Below are 21,619 nucleotides of genomic sequence, written 5' to 3'. Positions count from 1 at the left end.
CCTGGGAGAGCACAGCAGTGCTCCTTCTTCCCAGCTCTGCTGTTATACTGTTCCCTTGGCAGCCTCTTCCAAACCACTACCAGAAACAGAATAGTCAGTGACATGAATTTTAGTCTGATCACCAAAATAACCCCCAAAATTTCCAAGGGCTAGATTCAGATCCTTAATGAGGGAGGTAAGACAAAAGTTCAGCTTTTGGCAGGCTTATAACAGGGAATCCTATTTAATGACTAAACAACAGTCCAAAGAAGTGTCCTACTTCGTTAGGGCAACAATTGGACTGGCTAGATTGAAATCCTTTGTTACAATTATGGTTTTCCACATGGAACAAATTCTTTGCAATAACCTAAAGAACAACATTTTCTTTCCATCCATGTAACATTCCTCTGTACTGTTGGTGTGATCAAGGAAACAAATAATTTATACATGGTGTTACATCTTGCAAAGTCCCTTTTTTTTTTTTTTAATGTGATCCAAAGGATACCACGTTTTCAGCTACCACAGTAACTATGGCATTGGAGGGTAACAGACTTCTAAGGATGCTGTGCTACCCTACTGCATCATCCCACACATTTGGATGAGTTTCTTTCCAATAGCCTAGGGCATAGTCTGATCAAATTTTTAAACAATAGCTCAGCTAATCCTGCCAGATGGATTAAGGGTCTGATCTGAGTGTCATCAAATCACCTCAAGTTCAAGAAACCTCGTTATGCTCCATACAGTTCTTGCAGGTTATCACCACTCTCCTAAACCACCTCTGTATAATCATAGAATCACCCTGTGAATCCACTGCAATTGTCACCTCTGTTGGCCTGAACAGGCTGTTGTACTTCCTTTTCAGCCTTTTATGTGATCAGGTCTTATTCTGGAAAATGCTGCCCCACACTACCCACAAGAAAATAAACACATTCTTCCGTAACACTTTACTTGTATGGGTACATTTATCTCTACAAGACTGCCTGATGCTTGACACAAACAGTTTAATATTTGGCAAAAAAAAGGGGATTCTAAAAAGGATGGTCTACATCAGACAGCACACAAAAAAATACACAGCTAGGCAGAATCACGGACACCCACATGTTATTCTGTCTGTCAGCATCCCCATTACTCTTCTGAGTAGGAGTTTTGGGTCAAGGCCTTTTCAACATCATCTTTTCTGAAGAACTACATTGCTGTAGATGCTTCTTTGATTTACCAAGTATATTTCTTGCCAATTCATGTAATCAAGTTTTTCAGCTCTAGCTTTCATATAGTAGCATTTCCCTTCACTCGGAAATTCCTTTCCTGGAGTGGGAGGGGGTGTCCTCCATTTTTGAAGCTTTTTTTATTTTCAAACTTCTGTGTATTTACACACTACTCCAGCACGCAGTGCAACGTGTCACCTAAAAATGCTGTTTGGGCAGAATCCGGTATGGTGCTGATAATTCATCTTACATTAAAACACCCTCACGCTTTTAGGTACCTTGTCTTTTAGCACAGAAATACCATGCAAGATACAGTAGAAATAATTATAACACACAGATGAAATTTATTAGTGCAAATCTATTTCATGATATGGACATACTTGTGTATGTCGGTATCGTTGTTTTAAAGTTTTTGTGAAGAGCTTCTAGTTTAACATTAGCTGTACAGAAAAAGCCCCAAGGACACCTGAGAAATACTGAGGTACATAATGTCCAGTAAAAATCACTGATAAAATTAAAAATATTTACAGGGTTCTATACAATATGGTTATATATAAGCTAACTTATGTGAATATCCTTTTTATTTTTACAGATATTTTTATCTGACATAGTCGAATGATATATTTACAGGAAGCACGCAATACTTCCAGGCTGTCAAGTTCCAAATAGTTTCATGCATTTGTATTTTGCCTAAAGGGTGTATCTATTTCTGTCACTGGAAGTCACTCAGGCAATAGCTTGAATGCTATTCCTGGCTCCTGCCCATGCCATGATGTCCTGACTAAATGATTTCATTCCTATATGCCTCAGTCTCCCCTTTCAGTGAAAAGGGGTATTAATTAACTAGCCACAAGTACAAAGCTGAACAGATATTTATAAAACACTGAGAGATTTTGATGAAAGGAAGAGAAAAATATCATTTTAATGATTACTGACAGCATATTCCCATTTAAAGAGCTAAACATTGATCCAAGAGGAGAGAGTTAAAGTCATTTGACTAGAGAAGTCATCATTCCTTACACAATTATTCAGTTATCAATTCTAACTGAGATAATGGATAAGATGTGGGTAGAAAAAAGATGGCAAAAGAGTGCCCCAGAACAGCTCAGAGAAACACAATACAAACTGTCTGAATTCTGAAGTTATTGAGAAAAATTACTGAAAGGAGTTATCTTGTCACACTGTAATATAACTTAATTTCCCTTGCTCGTAGAACAGGTCATTGGAGCTTACCTTTCCTCTGCACTTCAGGATTGCTGCTCAGTTTAGACTGATATGGGGTGACCAAAGGACAGGATCCTGATGTTGCATACAGATAATGTAATTTGGCGGTTTTTCTGTTTAACTTTTTTGTCTTGTCACATTTTCCCTTAATTTTCATCATCACATAGGGGTACGAATGTGTTCTTTTAGATAACTTTCCTTTTACTTAATATGGAATTAATTTCTCGTCAGTTTGTGATCTAAAATAGTTGAAATGTTTATACCTACGATGATTTCCCTTGTATTTCCTCAGTTTATGAGGACGGATGCTTCTAATTTACAGTTCATACTAATCTCTTGGGCTTGAAGATTTATGGATGATCATCAAAGACCAAAGTCTCTGGGCTTAATCCGGGCATAAAAAGGCAAGGGTCTGGCTTAGGACAGCAACAGAATTACCATGGTTCAACTGCTGCTATCTCCTTTACCTTTCCAGATTTCCTGCTGCTTCTGCTTCGATTTATCGTATTGTCAGAGAAATTTCTTTCAAATTTTGGCTTTGAAAGAATGCCTAACTAACAGAATCCTGTGCAACTGTACTTCATTTCAAATACTTGGATGTATGTTCTAAATAGGGATAGAACAATACCTTAAGTAACATAGATAAATAATTTAAAACAGACAACTGAAAATTTATGTGTCACCTCAAGATAAAAATTTGACTTCAAACTGATTCTCCCTCAAACAAAATACAGGAGAGGGGCTAAGGGAACAAAGAAAAAACTGTAGTCATAAACAACATGCTGTTAATCAAAGTAGGATTTCAAGGCTATTCCTTAGAAGATGATGACTCTATTTAACAGTAAAATAGGTCTCCACATTGTCCTTGCTTTTGAAGTGCAAATAGGTGATAAACCTAAAATATAGATCTGGAACTCCACGTTATTTTTAGTAAAGAAGTTAGAATTAGTGCATCAGCTCCTTGCAGCATAAAACAAAGAGATGATTGCAGTAAAAACAAAAAACAAACAAGGCAAAACAAAACCCCAAAATCCTCAACCCCCCTGAAAAACTTAAATTGGCATTGCCTGTTTTTAGGTGGATTTTGGTCTTTTTCTGTGCCTAGTTTCAGACATAAAACAATTCTGGGTCCACAACTTAATTTTAAGAAAGGTGACTAAATTATAAACCTGCCCAAAATAATGAATTGAGCTTTCCTTAGACTCTTAACACATGAATTCTTTTAAATCAGTGGTACAACAGCAACGAGATGCCCTTCAATGTCTTTTCAAGCTCACAAGGCTCTCAAATCTGGAAGTTCAGTTCTTCAACTTTGAGATGAGTAACCCAGATAGCAACCTAAAGGCTGAATTAATTCACTTGGGTATTTATAAGCATCAACTCAAACTCACATTTGCCATCTGTTCTAACGTTGTGATTACACTGATGTAATGACAGGTGGAAAAAATTAATCAAATACTAAATTCTACTGAAGAATCAGACACAGAAAATAGAGATAAGCTTTAAAATAATATTATTTCCTATGCAGTTGTGAAAGCTCTTACTGAAAGAAACCATTAAAATGCTGGATTATATGTTGTTTTAAAATCACATCTGAAAAACTATGACAGTTTTTAAAACTCAGAACTCCTTCCCACAAACCCTACGTGCTTTTCCTTCGGACAATTTGGTCCACAAATTCAAGTAAGCAGTTACACCAGCTTCCCTTTGGCAGGCTTTTTTTTTTGTTATCCCCAAAGGCCGATCAATCAGCACTTTCCTCAGTGAACCCTCTACTTCAGCAGATGTGAAATGTATGAGGGGAGCTCATTCAAAGCCTAGGAGATGCATTGATTATTATTTTGAAGATATTTTCTGCGTTCCAATAGAGATGATCTTGCCAGTGTGCCAATTATACGAAATCTGGAGCAGGGAATAGCAGAGCCAAAATAATACTCCCACATAATTTATGTTGATTTGATAGTAGCATCCTCATAAAATGCTTTGCAGAAGACTCCTGATAGGTATTTCAATGTGAAGCAAGCACTAAGGAAATGCAGCTGAAGTCAACTGATTCTCTTGTAAGCTTCTGTCATCCTTCCTCTTCCTTCTTGTGTGCAGAGCTAGGAGGCAGCATGTTAAATAAAGAGGAGACTAGCAAAGTGGGTCAGACCCAATCCCAAACGCCAATCACTGTCAATGACTGAAACAGTGATCAGTGATTATAAACTAAACCTGGAAGATATAAAATACCCAGAAGAGAGGACAAGCAATCAGTGTGACAGAAGAGATTAGAAATACACATTTACTAGTTCAGTGACAAAAATAGAACAGCAGGAGAAAGCCTGAGAAAATAAGTGAAAAGATAATAACGAAAATCTTTACAAAGCAATGGCAGAAATTATCTCCTAATAACGTGGCAAGCTATCATTGATTTAAAAATGAAGGGCAATGCAAGATGGAAACCTTGTAGCTATGTGAAACCTAGTTATTAAGAGCACAATAATGGCAACACTTAGGAAGCAATCCACTCCTATGGTAACTGGAAAAATATGGCCAGTGGTACAAAGAAAGTAGTATAATTTAATCATATTTCTGCCTTGTGTCAATTCAGTATCACTACAGACTGAAGAATATTTTTTTGTATCATTCAGATTGAATTCTAATGATAAAGCAATTGTTATTTTCCGGAATTCTTTTTCAGCGTAGAGGCAGAGAGTTTATCCTAACAGCATGGTCAGAAAATAACTGCTAACCAGCTTCTCTTGTCTCAGTTATAAATTGTTTATTATGTACAATTCATTTTCTTTATTAGTATTATTTGAAAATTTGTCTCGAATAGCTATGGCAGGCATACAAAAATAATACATACTGTAATGTATTAGAGCTAATTTGACAGCTGTACAAATGCAACATCTAGAGGAAGACAAGAATGAGCAATTGCTTTGATGCTATACAAGTCAAGTTTCCATTTGAGAGCTTGACTTTGCCAACAGTCTCTTTATATGTAGCTTTTCCTTCAGCATCTACCTAAAACATGTTTTAAAGACTGCTTATCTCCCATTTAAGGAATCAGAATACATTCTCAAAATTGTGTATTTGGTACAGAATTATGCCAAACTTTTGAAAATGGGATGTTTAGCATGCTTTAAGAAACTTCATTGCTTGAAACAAATTGTATAGAAAGCTGTCATAATGGACTGTGATACGAGTAACTTGGTTTGAAAGGTATTTTCAGTAACTTTCCATATGTTGTATCTTCTCTTTTCAGTCTATTCTCCTTCTTTGTGCATTTCAGCTTATTGTTTGCACAGTAGAAATATTATGAATTAAAAAAATAAAAATTAAAAATTGCATTGTGCCTTTAGTGCTAGATCAAGGGAATAAGATACAAAACTGAAACCCAACTGGTGTACATGAATGTAGTGACCTAACATGGCTATATCAGGATGCCGTGTACTAATAAAAACTCTCATGGCCTTCACTTTTGAAGGACGTTTGAACTGATATTGCAAAATTACTTCCCCATTCTTCCACTGATTTTTGGTTTTCATCTGTTGACACTAATTTACCCTTACTGTAATATTTGTACCTATCATTTTGTCTTCATCTGTATATACCTAAGAATGCTGAGGAGCTGATACTTTGGTAAACATATTTTCATGGATGTTTCTAGGATGTATTTCTAGACATACTTTTACTATTTCATATATCAAAGGATTTAAATTGGAGAAGTACATGAAACTAATTGATAACCCCGTGGATAATGCTGTCTCAGGGTTTGTTTCTTTTTTTATTTGTTTTGTGTTTGTTTGTTTGTTTTGGTTTGGTCTTTAAGTGGCTCTGTATTTTATTCAGAATCTCACCATAAAGCTTTAAAGGTAAAATGTAGTATTTGGGCTTGCTTTTTCTTTCCCCCATTACATAAGCTTTCTGTATTTGAAATTCCTTCCCTATACCTGCATTATATTTTAACATACTACATGTACTTTTGATTTTCTAGATATTCTTTTTAAAAATATTTAGCAAGTTAATACCTTTTGTCTAGACTACATAATTACTTTACTTTTAAGGAAGCCTAGCTTTTTATGAAGCTTAGAATACGATCTATAATTACAGGTACAGACAAAGATGCATCTGGCTTTTGTCAAATTGCTGCTCATTGGGGTTTATTATGTATGTAGAGCCAAAACTGTATCAACACAGAATAAGTTGCATTGAATCAGCAGATAATGACTTTTAAAAAAGATCATTATACAGCAAATGCATAATATACCAGCAGTGTTATTTTGTGATGTTGCTGTTTAAAAGTATAAAAATAAGTGTTTAAAATACTGTTACATATGATAATACTGTATATATTTAATTCCCTGAAAATCTCTTAAGATATGAAATGTTGGCCAAAGCTACTCATAAGGAAGGAAAACACAGAAAGAATGCTCAATAACATTTATAACATCTGATAAAAAATAATGAATCCTGAATTTATATTTTCAGCCTTTTTTGTAGTGACATATTTAAAGCAATTTATGTGGGTAATCTGCTCTTTTTTTTTTTTTTTTATTTGTTTGCATGTATGCTCTACAGAGTGGAAAATACTACTCTTTGTCTTAATCCTCAAATGTTTTACTAAAATTACAATGCCTGAAAACAAACAAAAAATTTTTCATAATGAGCCACATAGCAAAGGTCCTTACAGATTTCTGTATGCAAGTCAAAGCTGTATCTGGAAAAATAACAGTTTATCTGTCTGATGTTCTGAAAACATTAAACAAGTTGGTTTGCTGTGTTGAGCTGTTCTCTCCACTGAATACTTTACTTTTAGTTCAGGAGACCTTATACTCTAGAGGTAAAAGCATCCTAGCAGCTGATACCAAGAAAGACAAGATCCTCTGCAGTGGGAGTGGGAAAGGGATACCTCACAGCATGTTTTCTCTCTGCATTTTAGATAAAAGACTAAACGCCTGCAATCAAAACGTAATAGGCATCCATTGTGTACCAAGACCGTGATATGCAACAGCCCATCTTGCTGAGCAGATGACCTGCTGCAGTCACCACATTATTAAGTGTTTAGATTCTTGGTAAGCAGATAATTCCACAACATGGGTAACAACCAGCAACATGCAGAGTTAGTGCAGAATAAACATCTTGCAGTATTTGGTGCTGGAAAGATGCAAGTGATTGGAAAGTGGGGTTACATCAGGCACAACGAGACTCGAACACCTACAGATGGAAGAGATGCCCTCTGCTAGGCTTAGAACTGACAGCAAAGCATTAAATGACTCAGTCAGACATAGCAGCCACAGCTGGAAGCGTTAACTCTCCATGGAAGTAAATTTACAACCCACAGTGAAACAACTGCCTCTTCTCTTTATCTGCCTTATTCCATTTTCCCAGGACGAATCTTATGCCATTTGCCCTATTACAAACACTGACTTCTGTAGGGACTGGAAAAGATGATGAGGAAACAGAGTTACCTAGATTTAATGGAGAGGAGATAAAAATTTGAGAATACTGAGACACTGAATACCAAATACTCCACCAAGAAAATAAATAAATAAAACGTCCTTTGCCTCTGAAAGGGACTTAATATTAACAGGGAAATTGCATTTCAGCAAGGATGCTTTCAGACTCATAGCAAACACAAACTGTCCAAGGACACATCTTTTTATCACACTATTAATGCAATGACTGAACAATACAAACTGTTTGAACTTGTTATAATAGTTCATTTACCCTCTTGTGCACACATGCGTAAAATAATATTTTCATCAGGCATTTATACTTAAATACTTCTCCATATATTAAAATTAAAGTTCCACAATATGCCATAAGCCTAGGTGTAAATGCATTCCGACCCCCTGAAAATTCAAGCCCTTAAGAAAAACAACTGCATTTCTGTCAAGTATGCCAAGGCCAGTCAAAAGTTGCCAGAGGAAAGGGAGATCAAAGGCAGAAGTCAGCTGTATACAACAGATCAGCCATCTAAATTCTCCCTTATTTGTGCCAAATAAACCACAACACCATCATCCAACCTTAGAATCTAAAGTCTCCATACATCTTTGAAAAACAAGAGTAAAACTAACCTAAACTATGTGTATTTTATTTTTTCCCCTCTTTGGAATAAATAAATAAATACACACCTCTTTTTTTTTATTCTCTGCAAGACAAAGAATGAGCCAGGCAATGTTTTATGCAAACTGTTAAAGCATAGCTGGATAGAGTAAAACTGAGTTTTCTTCTACATTTCCTATGACAGCAGAGCCACTTCATATTAATAATCAAAGAATTAAAAGTTAAGGAGGATTTTGTTTCCTATTTTCATAATTAAAATGGTATTCTTGATTTTAACATCACAATTGTTACAAATTGAACACCATATTACTGCACACTCATCAGTTGAATTTGTGCACCTTGAATATAGTCAGATCCGTTAGTGTCTGTGAACAGTCACAATACCTACTGACATCAATACATATACCAAAATATCAAATATTTCTAAAATAAGGAAAATATTGCAAACTTTCATTTCCAGCAACACATAGATGGAACACTGAGCAGCAGTTCTAATATTTTGATTAATTTGGGGTTTTTTCTTCCTTCCAACTTGAGATATTCTGTGATACTATGAAATCTAGCAAGTTGGTAGTAACAATATAGTTTGTAACATCTCTCCCATAAATACTTAAGCTTCTTGCTTGAAAAAGGCACGTTTTCCTACTTGCTGCCAACTGTGTTTTGTTTCGCTTTTCTCTTCCAAACACTATTATAAACACCATTCTTGGAAAACACACTTAAATTGTGACTACCAGCTGTTCAGGTTTTCTCTTCAGAAAGCTTAAAAGAAAAAGCAGTCCAACAGCCACTGAATTTGTTATGTGCGCTTACTAAAAGATTGAGACTACAAATTCCAAAATGCCATCTCCTCAGAATGCACAAAGCAACATTTTGTTGAATTTCACCAGACTAATACTACAAGCAGCCACTTCTGAAAAGACTTTTGGGATTCAAAGGCAGAGTTGTGCAGAAATATGCATATGTGTAGCGTGGAAAACATGTTTTTCAGAAGTCGTGTTTAACAGAGTCATTCATGATCTATGAAAAAAACTCAGGTATGGAATCCCTATGGTCCTTCTCTTAAGAAATCCCCAACAGTCCCTTGCTAGGTGACAAACAGGAACTTATTCTGCCTCATTTTGCTGGCTGGCCTAATATTACCAACAGGATCTACAGTTCCTGGCACTCTGAGAGATGGTGAGGTGCTTGGGGATGCAGGTGGCACTGATTTGAAGCCATAATGAGATTTTGCTGAACTGATAATGCCATTCTAACACGTGAGCTACATGAGAACCAGGTCTTGAGGGTGTTACAAAGCAGTTCCTCAGCCAATAAGTAGCTATTTTGAGTATGGATAATGAAAGAAAATTGGCAACATTTCCAGCTCTTTTGCCAAATACCTGCAGCGCTAAACCTTTCAAGTTAGGCTTAAAAAGGGCTGGGGAACACTTGACTCCGACAGATGTCTGAAAACACTCAGATATACAGGTAATGAAAACATTTTAGAAAAAGCCTAACCAATGGTGTTAGAAAATACCCTACAGTGTTATCTCACGTTAGTTTTTCAGCAAACAGGATCTGACCTTGAAACGTACTGGGAAATACTGTTTCCTTTTGTTTTAAAATGCCTAAATATAATGTCAACAAGATTCAAAAAACAGCTCAGATGGACACCCAAACAATAAAGTGCTTACTAAGCCACTTGAGACCCAACACCAACCAAAACTGATTCCAGCTGCTAATTATGAAAAGATCAAGTAATTTGAAACTCTATCTAAGCAATTACCATTTCAAAGCCCAGAGGAACAGAAGGAAGGGCTGTGAGTACTTTCCCTTTAGTTGCTAACCCCACTAACCATTTCTTCTATTCAGCAAATCTGACTCCCTATGCACTTTATGTTGACAATAATGTACAAAAATTTCCTGGCAGGAATTATGCGCCTCTAAATTAAAATTTTGAACAGCTGAGAAAGAAGCAGACTACATGGTATTACCTAAACCAGCAAAGCATTTCCCCACAAATGCCATGTACCCAGGAATTACTGCTTTTAATAAGATAATAGCCAATAGTCTAAGTCCCGTAAGTGGAATAAAGTGCACATATAAGCAGTAGCAACTAGTAAGAAGTGTGCAGTAAGCAACCTTCATTAGAACAAAAGTTAATTAAATCTACCATGGAGGATCACAAAAATAACTCAGATATTATACGCTCATGATCTCAGTGAGGATTTTACAATTTCCCAAAGCATTCTGCCCCACCTAGCACGCCACAAAAAAGTGTTCTTTGCATCTTACTGTTAATGGAGGGGGCAGGGGCAAAAGTAGTTCATTCCCCCGTTTTGATTCTCAGTCGCTAATAGAATAGTCCCAGTTCAATGGGTCTAGCACACAAAGCTTCTGCCTCCTCCAAATGGGCTTTGGGAATCAGAACATGCTTTGAGAGCAAACAGCATGTTATTTATAATAGTAATTTAAAGTATTTGAGTTAAATAATTTCAGCCTGCTACAGGCAACACTTTACTAAGTTTAGTCAATTCAGCTTCTACCCCCATTCTTTCAACTCACCTACCAGTTTGTCCTGGACATGAATGTGTCTGTTCTCCGTTCCTTTGGACCTTATAAGCAGTCATTCTCTCATTTTTCCCAGACTTCTAACATTTAGTAGAAATATCCCCAATATCCTACATGCACTGTCTGTCTTTATTTATGTATAAGAGCAATTAGAGTGTCCTGCTTATTAGGAATACCTTTTACCCACAAACAGGATTAAACTTGCAGTACTAGTTATGCTCATCCCTTTCCTCTGCCTCTAAGTAAATGTACTCTGATTTTGCATTTCTGTACTGCGGTATATCCTACAGCAATATTCCTCCAATGCCCACTTTCCTTGCTAGGCACAAAATACAAGAGATTATCTGGGGAAAACTGTCAGGCTTTGTTGAATGCCCATAGGGAAGAAGTGCCAACTACATTCTGCCATTGGCTAGGTTACACAATAGGCATGCCTTACAGCCTCTAACCAATATTTTTACAAATTCAGAAGGGGAAGACTTAAGGTAAAATACCTCCTTCAGGGCATAAAAAGGCCTGCATGTAACCTCCTGCTCAGAACAGGTGAATTAAGAATGCAAAACCTTAGCTGCATTAGCAATTTGTGCAGGTTTTGTTTGGTTGTGGGTGGTTTGGTTTTTTTAATTTTCTTCTCTCATTATTATAAGAGACCCCAGTCTGATCCCTTGTGATTTTTTCTCTGCTACTTCTCTGGTTTGGATTATGGCATGTTAATAAAATAAACCCAGAAATCTAAATCAGTCTTTGATTTATTTCATAGAATGCCAGCCCCCTCAAAAAACCCCAAGCAAACAAAAAAAAAAAAACAACCCAAATTTCTATAAAGACTAATAACCAAAATTTCCCCTCTCAGTTGTTGATATAACATAAAATTAAGACATGAAAGTAAGATCAATAACTCATTTCCTTACGTAAACTTGGGAACAGCAACACAATCAAAGCTTATAAACAGTGCCAAGTCAATTTAGGTAAGCAATGTGTTTACAGAAGCACTGTTAAATAGCTTCTAAACCTTTCCATTTTAGTGCTGACTTTGTTCTTTAAATATTTTCATTTCATTTGTCCCAGGCAGGATAAGGTTTAGAGCACAGAGCCTGCCTGGACCAAATTATCCCACAAAGTTTAGACTCATTAGGAGCCATTATCAACAAATGTACAGTACCACAAAGGGATTTCTGTTGTCAGTAACTGAGGCAACATACATATCACCACCCCCAAGCCCCAAAGGCATATTCTTTGAACAAGGACTGAAATTCCCCTTCCCCCATAGAATAAAAAAAATCCTACACTTGTGCATAACGCAGATGTTAACAGCACTGTCCAGATAAGAGAAACAGTTCTACATATGAAAGGTTTGATAGGCTTACATGCAATAGAAGACTGTTGGGTTACTTCAGTACTAAACTGATATTTTTTGAGAGTATTCCTTGCTACATTAAAAATAATTGCAAACTGCAGCAGCAGCAACGTAAGAATGTGCACTGAATTGGATTTTACCTTTACAGGCTGAAGACTGTCTCAGACAGAGAAACAAGTTGGGCAAAACTACTATAATTTAGAAATTTTTACCTGGAATGAACACATCCACCAGCATATATGTATCTGCCCACCTCAGAAGAGGGGTTAGTGATCTCTCTGCATGAACATGAGTGGACATGAGTGACAGAAAGTGAAGTTTAGGCACTTGTGTCCTCACTGCCATCATCACTACCCACTAAAACCATAATCTTTGCTTTGAATCACGGAACACAGAAAAGAAAACCTTTTTGTTTAACAGCATGCCATTTAAATCCTAGCTAAAAGATGCATTCAATATCAAACTTTGATATCATAATGCTGTAAATCTTCTTAGCTCATCTTCTCCTCGGGACCAAACAATTCCAGGCAGTTACCAACTTATCAAGTATCCTCTGTTCTTTCCTTCTCAAAATTATAAAACTGGAAGAGTAAAGTTACATAACTGTGACATTTCAAATAAACACCATCTGTGGACTTCTAAGTTAATTGGAACCTATGCATCTTCGATACTTAGTTCTCAGATTAGTCTCTTTGTGACTTCTAGAAAACTCAATGTTAGTGCCATTTCTATAAAACTAAAATAATGATAGTATAGGTGAACAAGTATAGGTGATCAAAACCCAACTCACCAACAGAAGTCTTGCTCAAAAAAGAAAAAGCATACTCATTCATAATCCAATCCAGCATGTAAACTCAAAGTGTTTCTTTAAGAATATAAAGCAAGAATAAATTCAGCTCCCAAATTCAGAAGGTAACATCCAAATAAATTAAAAAATATAAATGAAATTAAATTTTTCCCAAATTCTGATGTCTTTCAGTGAGGCTTTCAGCCATGAAGTATGTAAGTATACTTCAGTAAGTATGAAGAGGAGGAAACCCAGCAAATAAAAAAACAACACCACACACAAGTTAAGGTGGTCACATGCTCATGGCTACTTTTTTGTTCAATTTCTTCTACATATGCAGGTGCCTGTAAAACTTCTACATGTTCAAATACTGAGGAAACTCTTCATTGCCCACAAGTTCCACAAATAAACCAATTGAATCAACTAACTGTTTGGAGCAGCCATGTATTTTACTTTGCATTCTCACTCCAACTCTCCCTTGCTTTCCTCTGTTATAGACTAGACACAAAAAGAAAAAATTAGTACTTCAGAATGGCTGGGAACAGTTATTAGGAAATAAATCCTCTTGCAGCCCATCCTGTACACTATATACTAGCCTTTCCTTGTTGCCAAAAACATTAATTTCTAACTGATACCCATAATAAACAACAGAACTCACACCTTAAGGGAAGAACATCTCCTTCCTTTTGAAAAAAGTAATATTTCAAAGATACTCTGAAGGAATCAGTCTGTGATATGCTTGCCCAAGTGAGCTGTCTAAAGTCATTATCAGTGGTGGAGGTGCACAAAGATCACGTCTTTCTTTCCAATACAGTATCACATGATATGGAAATGACAAAATGAAAAGAGCTCAGGCAGCAGAAAAATCTATATGACGTGGAATTTCACTTAAGCTACTTGCAATCCTAACACCAAAACAAAAGTGGTCCTGTGGCTTAACAGATCAAGCAATACTTTGTTTATCCCACCATTATTTATGGTGACACCAAAACAGACAGATTATAGCTGTGGGTAAAGGTATACAATCTGCGCAGTTTATGTCCACAAGACATTTCCTTCAGTCAATTTCATAATATAAAGATTTCTTATTAATAGCAAGCTCTCATAGAGCAAACAATAGGTAGCACAATAAATTTGATTATTTAAACTTTTGCTTAGGTTCTGTCTTGGTCTGCAGAGTCAATATACCTGAGTTTGAAGTAATCACTCATGATGAATCTCCCAAATCATCTGTAGTATAGCAATACATTTCCTCAATTATGCGAGCTAAGGTAAGCACTGTGGATCCAACCTCCTACACTGTGTTGTGCTCAAAGATTTGTCTTTATCATTCAATCTTTTAGTAATCGAAGCTACCATACCAATTCAGAAAGAAATCTGTTTGTAACTTTTGCATTACAATGAACTTGCTGACATATTAGTGAGGACATTCTAACCTTGTGCAGAAACTAAACATTTAAGATTAAACAGGCCTTTTACAGTTGGGCTTCTGTTGACTGTCAACATGAAGACCAACTATGTACTTCTGCTTTACTGTTAAATAGTTCTTTTCTTGCCTTTCTATTGTAAGTGGACTTAAAGCACAGGCAGCTAGCTATTTAATGTGTTGTCACTAAATTATTTCACATGATGATCTGCTCAGCATCCACCAAACTGGAATGATATAATCATCCTAGACTGCATGGTAAAACTTTTTGTACAATATGAAATAAGTCACTTTTCACAAGCACATGGAACATGAATACTGATCCCCCAGACCCATTTTACCTGTTCTGCACCATGCTCATTGCCATCCAGTCTGAAGGGTAAACATTCTTTCCAATGAGATCTTTGAACATTATGAATGTTTCCATCAAGAAGTCCTAGAAGAACAAAATACAGGAAGTCTGTGAGTGTGCAACAGAGTTCAAATGTTTCTGCTGCGACTGAAGAACTAAGATGGAGGGCTCCCCTTTGCTCCCAGTGAAGTCAATGGACAAATTCCTGGTGGCATCAGTAAGCCCAAGTTTGAAACTGAAGTACTGTAAAACAACAGTCTCAGATTCCAAATGAAAGCTAAAGTCATTACATTGGGCTCTTAAGAAAAGATAACCCACAAATGAACGGAAAAAGTTATTGTACTTTGAAGAAAAGCTGTTGAATTTTTTATTAATTAGCCAAATGCTATGCATAAAATGCATATGCTCACTGTGCATAAAAAAATAATAGATTTGAAAAAGAAAGGATTTCTTAATTAGTCCATTTAGTCCAAATTTAGTATTTGAAATTAAAAATTTAAAGCACTGCCAGGAAGTTGTCAAACAAAACAAACGGTACTTATTTTCCTAGAAGTATTTAGAGATGATTGTACAATGAACTTGAAGATTAACACAATTATTTCAGGTCTATTTCATATATAGCACATATAGGCAGTTTTACCCTTACCTTTACCCTTGACTTCTGAGCAAGTCATCTAGAAGTCTGAACAACTACCACGCTGTCATTATCTATTACCAAAACCTCACAAGCAGGTCTCTGTGAAGTTTGTACTCTTTCTTGTCATGTTACATAGAGCACCAAGTGAAGAATAGATCTCCACAGCACTATTTGAAAACAAATCTTTGTCATCTTCACTGACATATACTTACAGTATGGGGGGGGGGGAAAAAAAAAAAAAAAAAAAGAGAAGACAGCAAACCAATGCCTTTAAAAACAGCAAAACCCATTGAATATATTGATGTCTTTTTTTTTTTTTTTTCTTTTCTTTCTCCTCTGCAAAACTTAAAGTAATTTAAGGATTACTAAAACTTCTAGGACCAAGTACCAAATCTGCCTGGAAGCTGAAATTATGTTAAAATATTGTTACATTCTCAAGTAAGCTAAAGCACATGAAGAATTGCAAAAGCTACCACTTTGACTTTAGTAAAGAAAGGAAAATGGACAAATCTTGCCAGTTGAAAATATTACCTCCATAGACAAACTGTAGATGGTGCAATCAAAACCTTTGCCAATACCCAGACTTATTTCAGAGTTATATCAGGAATGTAAAAGGACAGACATAGGACTACTGAAACATTCAAGAATATTGGTCTAGAGACCACTGGTACAAGCTAGAATATACCACAAGTATCATAAAATGATGCCAGAAACAACTCTCATAAAAGGATGCACTGAAGCAATAAGGCATTTACTGCATTTAGCATACAACATTATTTGGACCAGGAATAGACTGAATAGTGAAAACGAAAAGTGGAAATTAATCACCATGTACAAAGTGGGGAGGGAAGGTTCAATTAGTTGAGGGTTGGTTTTGTTGTGGGGTTGGTTTTCTTCAGGGGGTATGTGCGGGTTTTTTTGTTTTGGTGGGGTTTTTTGTTGTGGGTTTTTTTCCCTCTCCTCAGAATATTGTAACATAAAGATCCCATTAATTATTATTATTATATTATCACCTCAGCACTAGGGTCAACAACAGAGACATTTATGTCTTTCCAAATTTCTGATTACAGTATTATTGTCGAAAGTCACTGTTACAAGACAGAAGCAACACAATGACATAGAGGCAGAAAACATGCAGAAACAAACAGCACTCCAAGAAGAATAAGACAAGACACGCCAGAACAGTACTATGAATTTTCCACAAGAAATAAAATACTGCAAACTACTTATCTCCAGAATTATTTTGTACTCACCACTAGTTCTGAACTTGTCTGAAAAGTTTCAATGTAAACTGAATAATGCTGATTGGTCATCTGGTTTAAGATTGCCGTCATGCATGCCACAAAATGACTCTGAAAGAAAACCAGACAGAAATCAACATGTGTAGATTACTTAAAATATTGGATTGTATTCTTTCTAAAGTTGAAGTGCTCTGAATGACTAATAAATCCTTTTATGTGAATAAACCTGAAATAACATTCAAGCTTTTGCAAGCTCAGATGAAAGAAACATACCAAGGACAATCAAAAACTACCCTTAGCAAGGGGTAGACTCTGGTGAGAACGTTGCACAATTTATGAAACGCTGTGTGGAAACACACGCTGTGATAAGAAAACCATATATAAAGTACAACTCAGTATTACCTTGAGACTTCTGAAAGGCATGTGATGTTGTCTAGAATTCTTCCATTAGGAGTTCTTAGGAAGAAAATATACCAGCATCAAAATTGTCTAATCATTCTAGAAACACAGACCATCCACAGGAAGATATAGTGCAAGAAATTATTTTTTACATTCTGAACACATTTAATTAGCTATACAGAACTCTGTAAAACTTCTGTACAATAGTGTTACTTTCAACTCTCAAAACTTCTTTCGAACTTCCACAAAAGGAGATATTTTATGTTTTTCAATCCCTAAGTAAAAATACTGAAAGTTATAGAATTATTTATAATCCTAGGTTTTCACTGTAATTCACTGAAAGTGAAAAAGACATTTATCTCTCGAGTACTAACAGTGAGCTTAATGATTTGCAGTTTCCCTTTAAGACAGCGAAGAATCCTCCTTATTGCTGCTTTTTTATTTTGCTGAAGTTATAATTGTTGTTTTAAACGTGAACCTGTTTTAAATACTTGGATTTTATTAAAATAAGAGACTATTAAGTACAGGAGCATGCAAAATAATTTTCTAGATTTACTTGGATCTTTTCATCCTAGTGGTTTAGATACAAGGGAGTCAACAGCCCCTCCGACCAGAATTTAATTTCCACCTGGTACTGAACAGGTTCTCTGTTTAACTCTGATTCACTTTATACTTCTGTTACATCAGAACGGCAACTAAGGCACACGTTACCGAAGTATCAGCTGCAGTTTGTGGTACCCAACCATTTTGTCTACCCCTTCGAGAAAGGCAGCCGCCTTTAACTTCAGGTTACGACCACTAGAGGTCTTTCACTTTCACATGTTAGCTGCTGTTCAGTTTGTACTGCCTTTTTTTTAATTTATTTATTCCTACGTGAGCAGACCCAGCACACTTCTTGCATATAAACAGTGAAAATTCCAATATAAAGGACCTATTATCCCTTCTTTTGGAGCCACATTAGTGCTAGTGAGAGGCTTGCCTACTTTTTAAGGCTAAGAAGACACATTTTCTGCAGGTAAATCGAAAGCTTTCAGGTAAGGAATCGTGTGTTCTCGGGTACTGATGCTCTTCTAAAAAGAAATGCTGGTTTTCCTGCTGTAGTAGTTTACTTTTACAGTTAGGGATCAGACGAATATTTTCTGTGATATTAAATATATAGCTGAAAGTAATAATGAATTGAAAAGGATTCAGTAATGAAATTGCGTGGGGTTTTCTTCTGATGTCTTGATTTTGAAAAAAGGATTACTGAGAGAAGTTAGAGAATTGTACATGAAAAGCAGCTTGTATTTTTAGTAGTTAAACATTCACTACAGAATGCCTTTCTACACTCATGTTAGATAATCACTTCTTTAAATAAGCAGCATTCCTTCACAAGCACTGAAAAGACGTATTATGTTGCTTAAAGGGATACTTTCAGAAGGTTATCTCTTTTGTTGAAACCAACTTCTAAAATGTGTCTAGCTATATCTGTGATTACGGTACAGCATGAATGCCTATTCTTAGTAACTGTATATGGTGATTTTAAAATGAACAGATGATATGCCTTGATTACCAAAGAGAGCCATAAGGAAAGAACAGATATTGCTGGTCAGTACCTCGCACCAAACCTGTCAAATTCACATCAGTGGGACTGAATGATACAGAAAAAAGGTGACAGTAAAGCTGGTTTGCGACAAAAACTTCTTGCATCATTTCCATGTAACTGTAAAGCAGAGAAATACACAAATATTGTTTGATCTTTACTAATTTTCTTGCCAGCAGCCTCAACTATTAGAAATTAACTGCTAGCTTCTTTATAGGTTAAAAGCTTGCCCCTCCCTCCTGATCCCCAAATGCCAGCCACAAAGATTCACTTCTCAGATGCAGCCTCAGATCTTTGAAGTACTCATGCACTCTCAGCACTTCCATTCTCACTGGTGGAACTGAAGTGTGATATAGAACTATAAAGAGGTGCGATCAAATCTGCAAATAGCTCTATATATTCACTTAAATTCTCCTGTGCTGTTTAAGTACCTCTTACTAGAACGTGCAAAAAGCACACAAACTGCTTGAAAATACAGTAAGTTCTACAGAGGAGCGATCTACTGCATTTTGCAGACTGCATGCTCACTAGATGAACAGAAGAAATTCAGAATCAAGCACTACCTACAAACACAACAGTCTAATGATTATGATTCAAAAATTCATTAAGTCAAGCATTGTCTGTAGGGATTGAATAGTAGTATAGAAAAGGTTATGGCACAGAAGGTGAAGTTCTTCAGACAGAATCCTAAAAAGTCATTTAAGCTGTGCTTCAGATTGTTAGGATTTATTCTGTAAATTACAGCAGAAAAGGTTGATTAGAACTAGGTCAACTGTATAAAAAAATAAATGTACCAAAGTAAACACGACTGATGAGATAATACTAATAGAAAAATGAACAGAAATAACTCTGAATACACTCACTACCGTGAAAAGATCTAATAAAAATATATATTTTACAACTTAAACACATTAGCTTCCATTTAAATATAAAAGAACCTTGGACAGAAACAGCACTGAGTTCTATTTTTTTAATTAAACAATTGGCTGAAAGACTTTCAAGTGATATGTAAATAAATAAGGAAATTGATAGTATGAACATTAGACATCTATTGGGAGCAGGAATACTAGTAAATAGGTAGTCAAATGAAAATGAGAGAGGGGAGAAAATGTCTCAGGAAACATTCGAACTCCCCGTCCACTTTAAAAAAGGGTAATTAATATGAAAAGAAAATTAACTATAATGTTGACTGCCTTTAGTATAAACTCAGCAAAATAGTGGCAAAGAAATGCTGCTTTGATCGACTACATATGAAATACATCAAAAGGGATCATAGATGTATTCTGTAAAACAAATAGAGTTTTCTGAGGTCAAGCAGAAAGAATGCAGAATCTTTTCCACTGTTGTTAAAGTGCATATTAGCTGTGGGTGCAACATGTACAGGAAAAGAAACATCTGAAAAACATTAGGGTCATATGAGTAAGATGACAAACTTCAACACCTAGCAACTAAATCCCAGCATACTTTATAATAGCAGATGGTGACAGGTTGCCGTAGTAACTTCAGATAATACTAGCACCACAAGAATAAATAAAGCAAATGTGCTGGAAAAACAAACAGCATCAGAAATAACGTAGAATGCAGCTACACTGATTCTAATCTAGTAGAAGTATGTCAGTGGCTGTAGGGTGGGTAATCTTCGTGCAAGTGCACTTCTGGAAGGACTAAGGAGGATATTTATTTCACTTAAGTAACATTTATCCTCATTAATAGAGTGCTTTACCAACGTAGAGCCTTGAGTGTAAATACATAACCACATGTACGTCATTAAAAAGCAGAAAAATTAGAAACATGAATAATTCCTAATAATTCAAAGACTTCTGAAGACCAAAGATGATGTAGTTTCTATATCTCCATTTTAGCAGAATATTGGATGTCAGAAATTCTCATTTTACTTACCTTCACAATTAAGGTGACTCCTTTATATACCACCATCCTGACACTCTGTAGCCCTATATCCACTAACGATGGTTTACATTTGGTTAATGCACAGTTTTCTGTGTTGGGCAAAGAATCTTACCCAGAAGATCCAACATTTTTGTGGTGTATGAACTGATCACACTACATAGATGAGATTTAATTCTGAACTCCCTTTCCTGTTAACCTAGAAGTTTCAAAACTCATCATACATTAGTGACAGTAAATATAAAGATGGTACACATAAAAAGAGTGACCAAGAATTTCTGCAGGCAACACTTTTTTTTTTCCCCCCACCCCCCTGTTCAGAAAGAAGTGCAAAAATCTTTCTGGAGGAAGAAAATCAGAAATACTTTGTCTTTAATGTAACTACAGAAAAGCTAACCCATCAACTCTTTCAATCTAATGTTAAAAATCATCAATATTTATGTTGTAGCACAAGCCCACAGTTGACAAAGCCTCCCAAAAAATGCCTTCACAGAATTATGGAGTCATCACACCTGTTTAGTGTCATGAGCTAAAGAGCAACACAATTACCAGAAAAGTATGGAAGGTGCTCAGTGACATCATGAAGAACCACAGTGGTCTGAAGTCAGTTCCTCAGAAAACCACATTAAACCTTGAGAACCATGGCATATGTAGACGTTAGCACAAACATCTTTATCATAATATGCAAACACTAAACAATAGCTATCTGAAATGAAAAAATAAGCAGAATGTGAACTACTAATGTAGTAGTTCTGTTTATTCTCTATAAAGAGATGCCACTGCCAACGCATGTGCTGTTCTGAAATGTACTGTTTCTATAGCTGTAAAAGTGCAAAAATGTAAACATTAGAATAGGCTGCTATGCAACAACCGAGAGTATTCATCGGATGTGTAGAGTGTGTCTGAAATGGAAAGTAG

The 21,619-nt window shown here is 35.9% G+C and overlaps 2 protein-coding genes across 2 annotated transcripts in view; one reads left to right on the top strand and one right to left on the bottom strand.

The window, feature by feature from the left end:
- Positions 1 to 21,619, bottom strand: part of DOCK2 (dedicator of cytokinesis 2) — a 197,715-nt gene that overhangs the window by 60,668 nt on the left and 115,428 nt on the right. Inside the window, exons 28-29 of the mRNA XM_037398282.1 lie at positions 16,828 to 16,926; positions 14,927 to 15,021 (exon numbers count right to left, since the gene is read on the bottom strand). Of these exons, the coding sequence (XP_037254179.1) occupies positions 14,927 to 15,021; positions 16,828 to 16,926 (194 nt within the window). The remainder of the gene's footprint in view (positions 1 to 14,926; positions 15,022 to 16,827; positions 16,927 to 21,619) is intronic.
- The window catches only part of INSYN2B (inhibitory synaptic factor family member 2B), a 40,872-nt gene continuing 37,349 nt past the window's right edge, over positions 18,097 to 21,619 (top strand). Inside the window, exon 1 of the mRNA XM_037398283.1 lies at positions 18,097 to 18,248. The gene's annotated coding sequence lies outside the window, so the exon portion shown is untranslated. The remainder of the gene's footprint in view (positions 18,249 to 21,619) is intronic.

Source organism: Falco rusticolus, chromosome 8 (assembly GCF_015220075.1).
Source record: "Falco rusticolus isolate bFalRus1 chromosome 8, bFalRus1.pri, whole genome shotgun sequence".
Classification (NCBI taxonomy): Eukaryota; Metazoa; Chordata; class Aves; order Falconiformes; family Falconidae; genus Falco; species Falco rusticolus.
The sequence above is the reverse complement of the archived record's forward strand: the minus strand, read 5'-3'. Positions and strand labels throughout refer to the sequence as shown.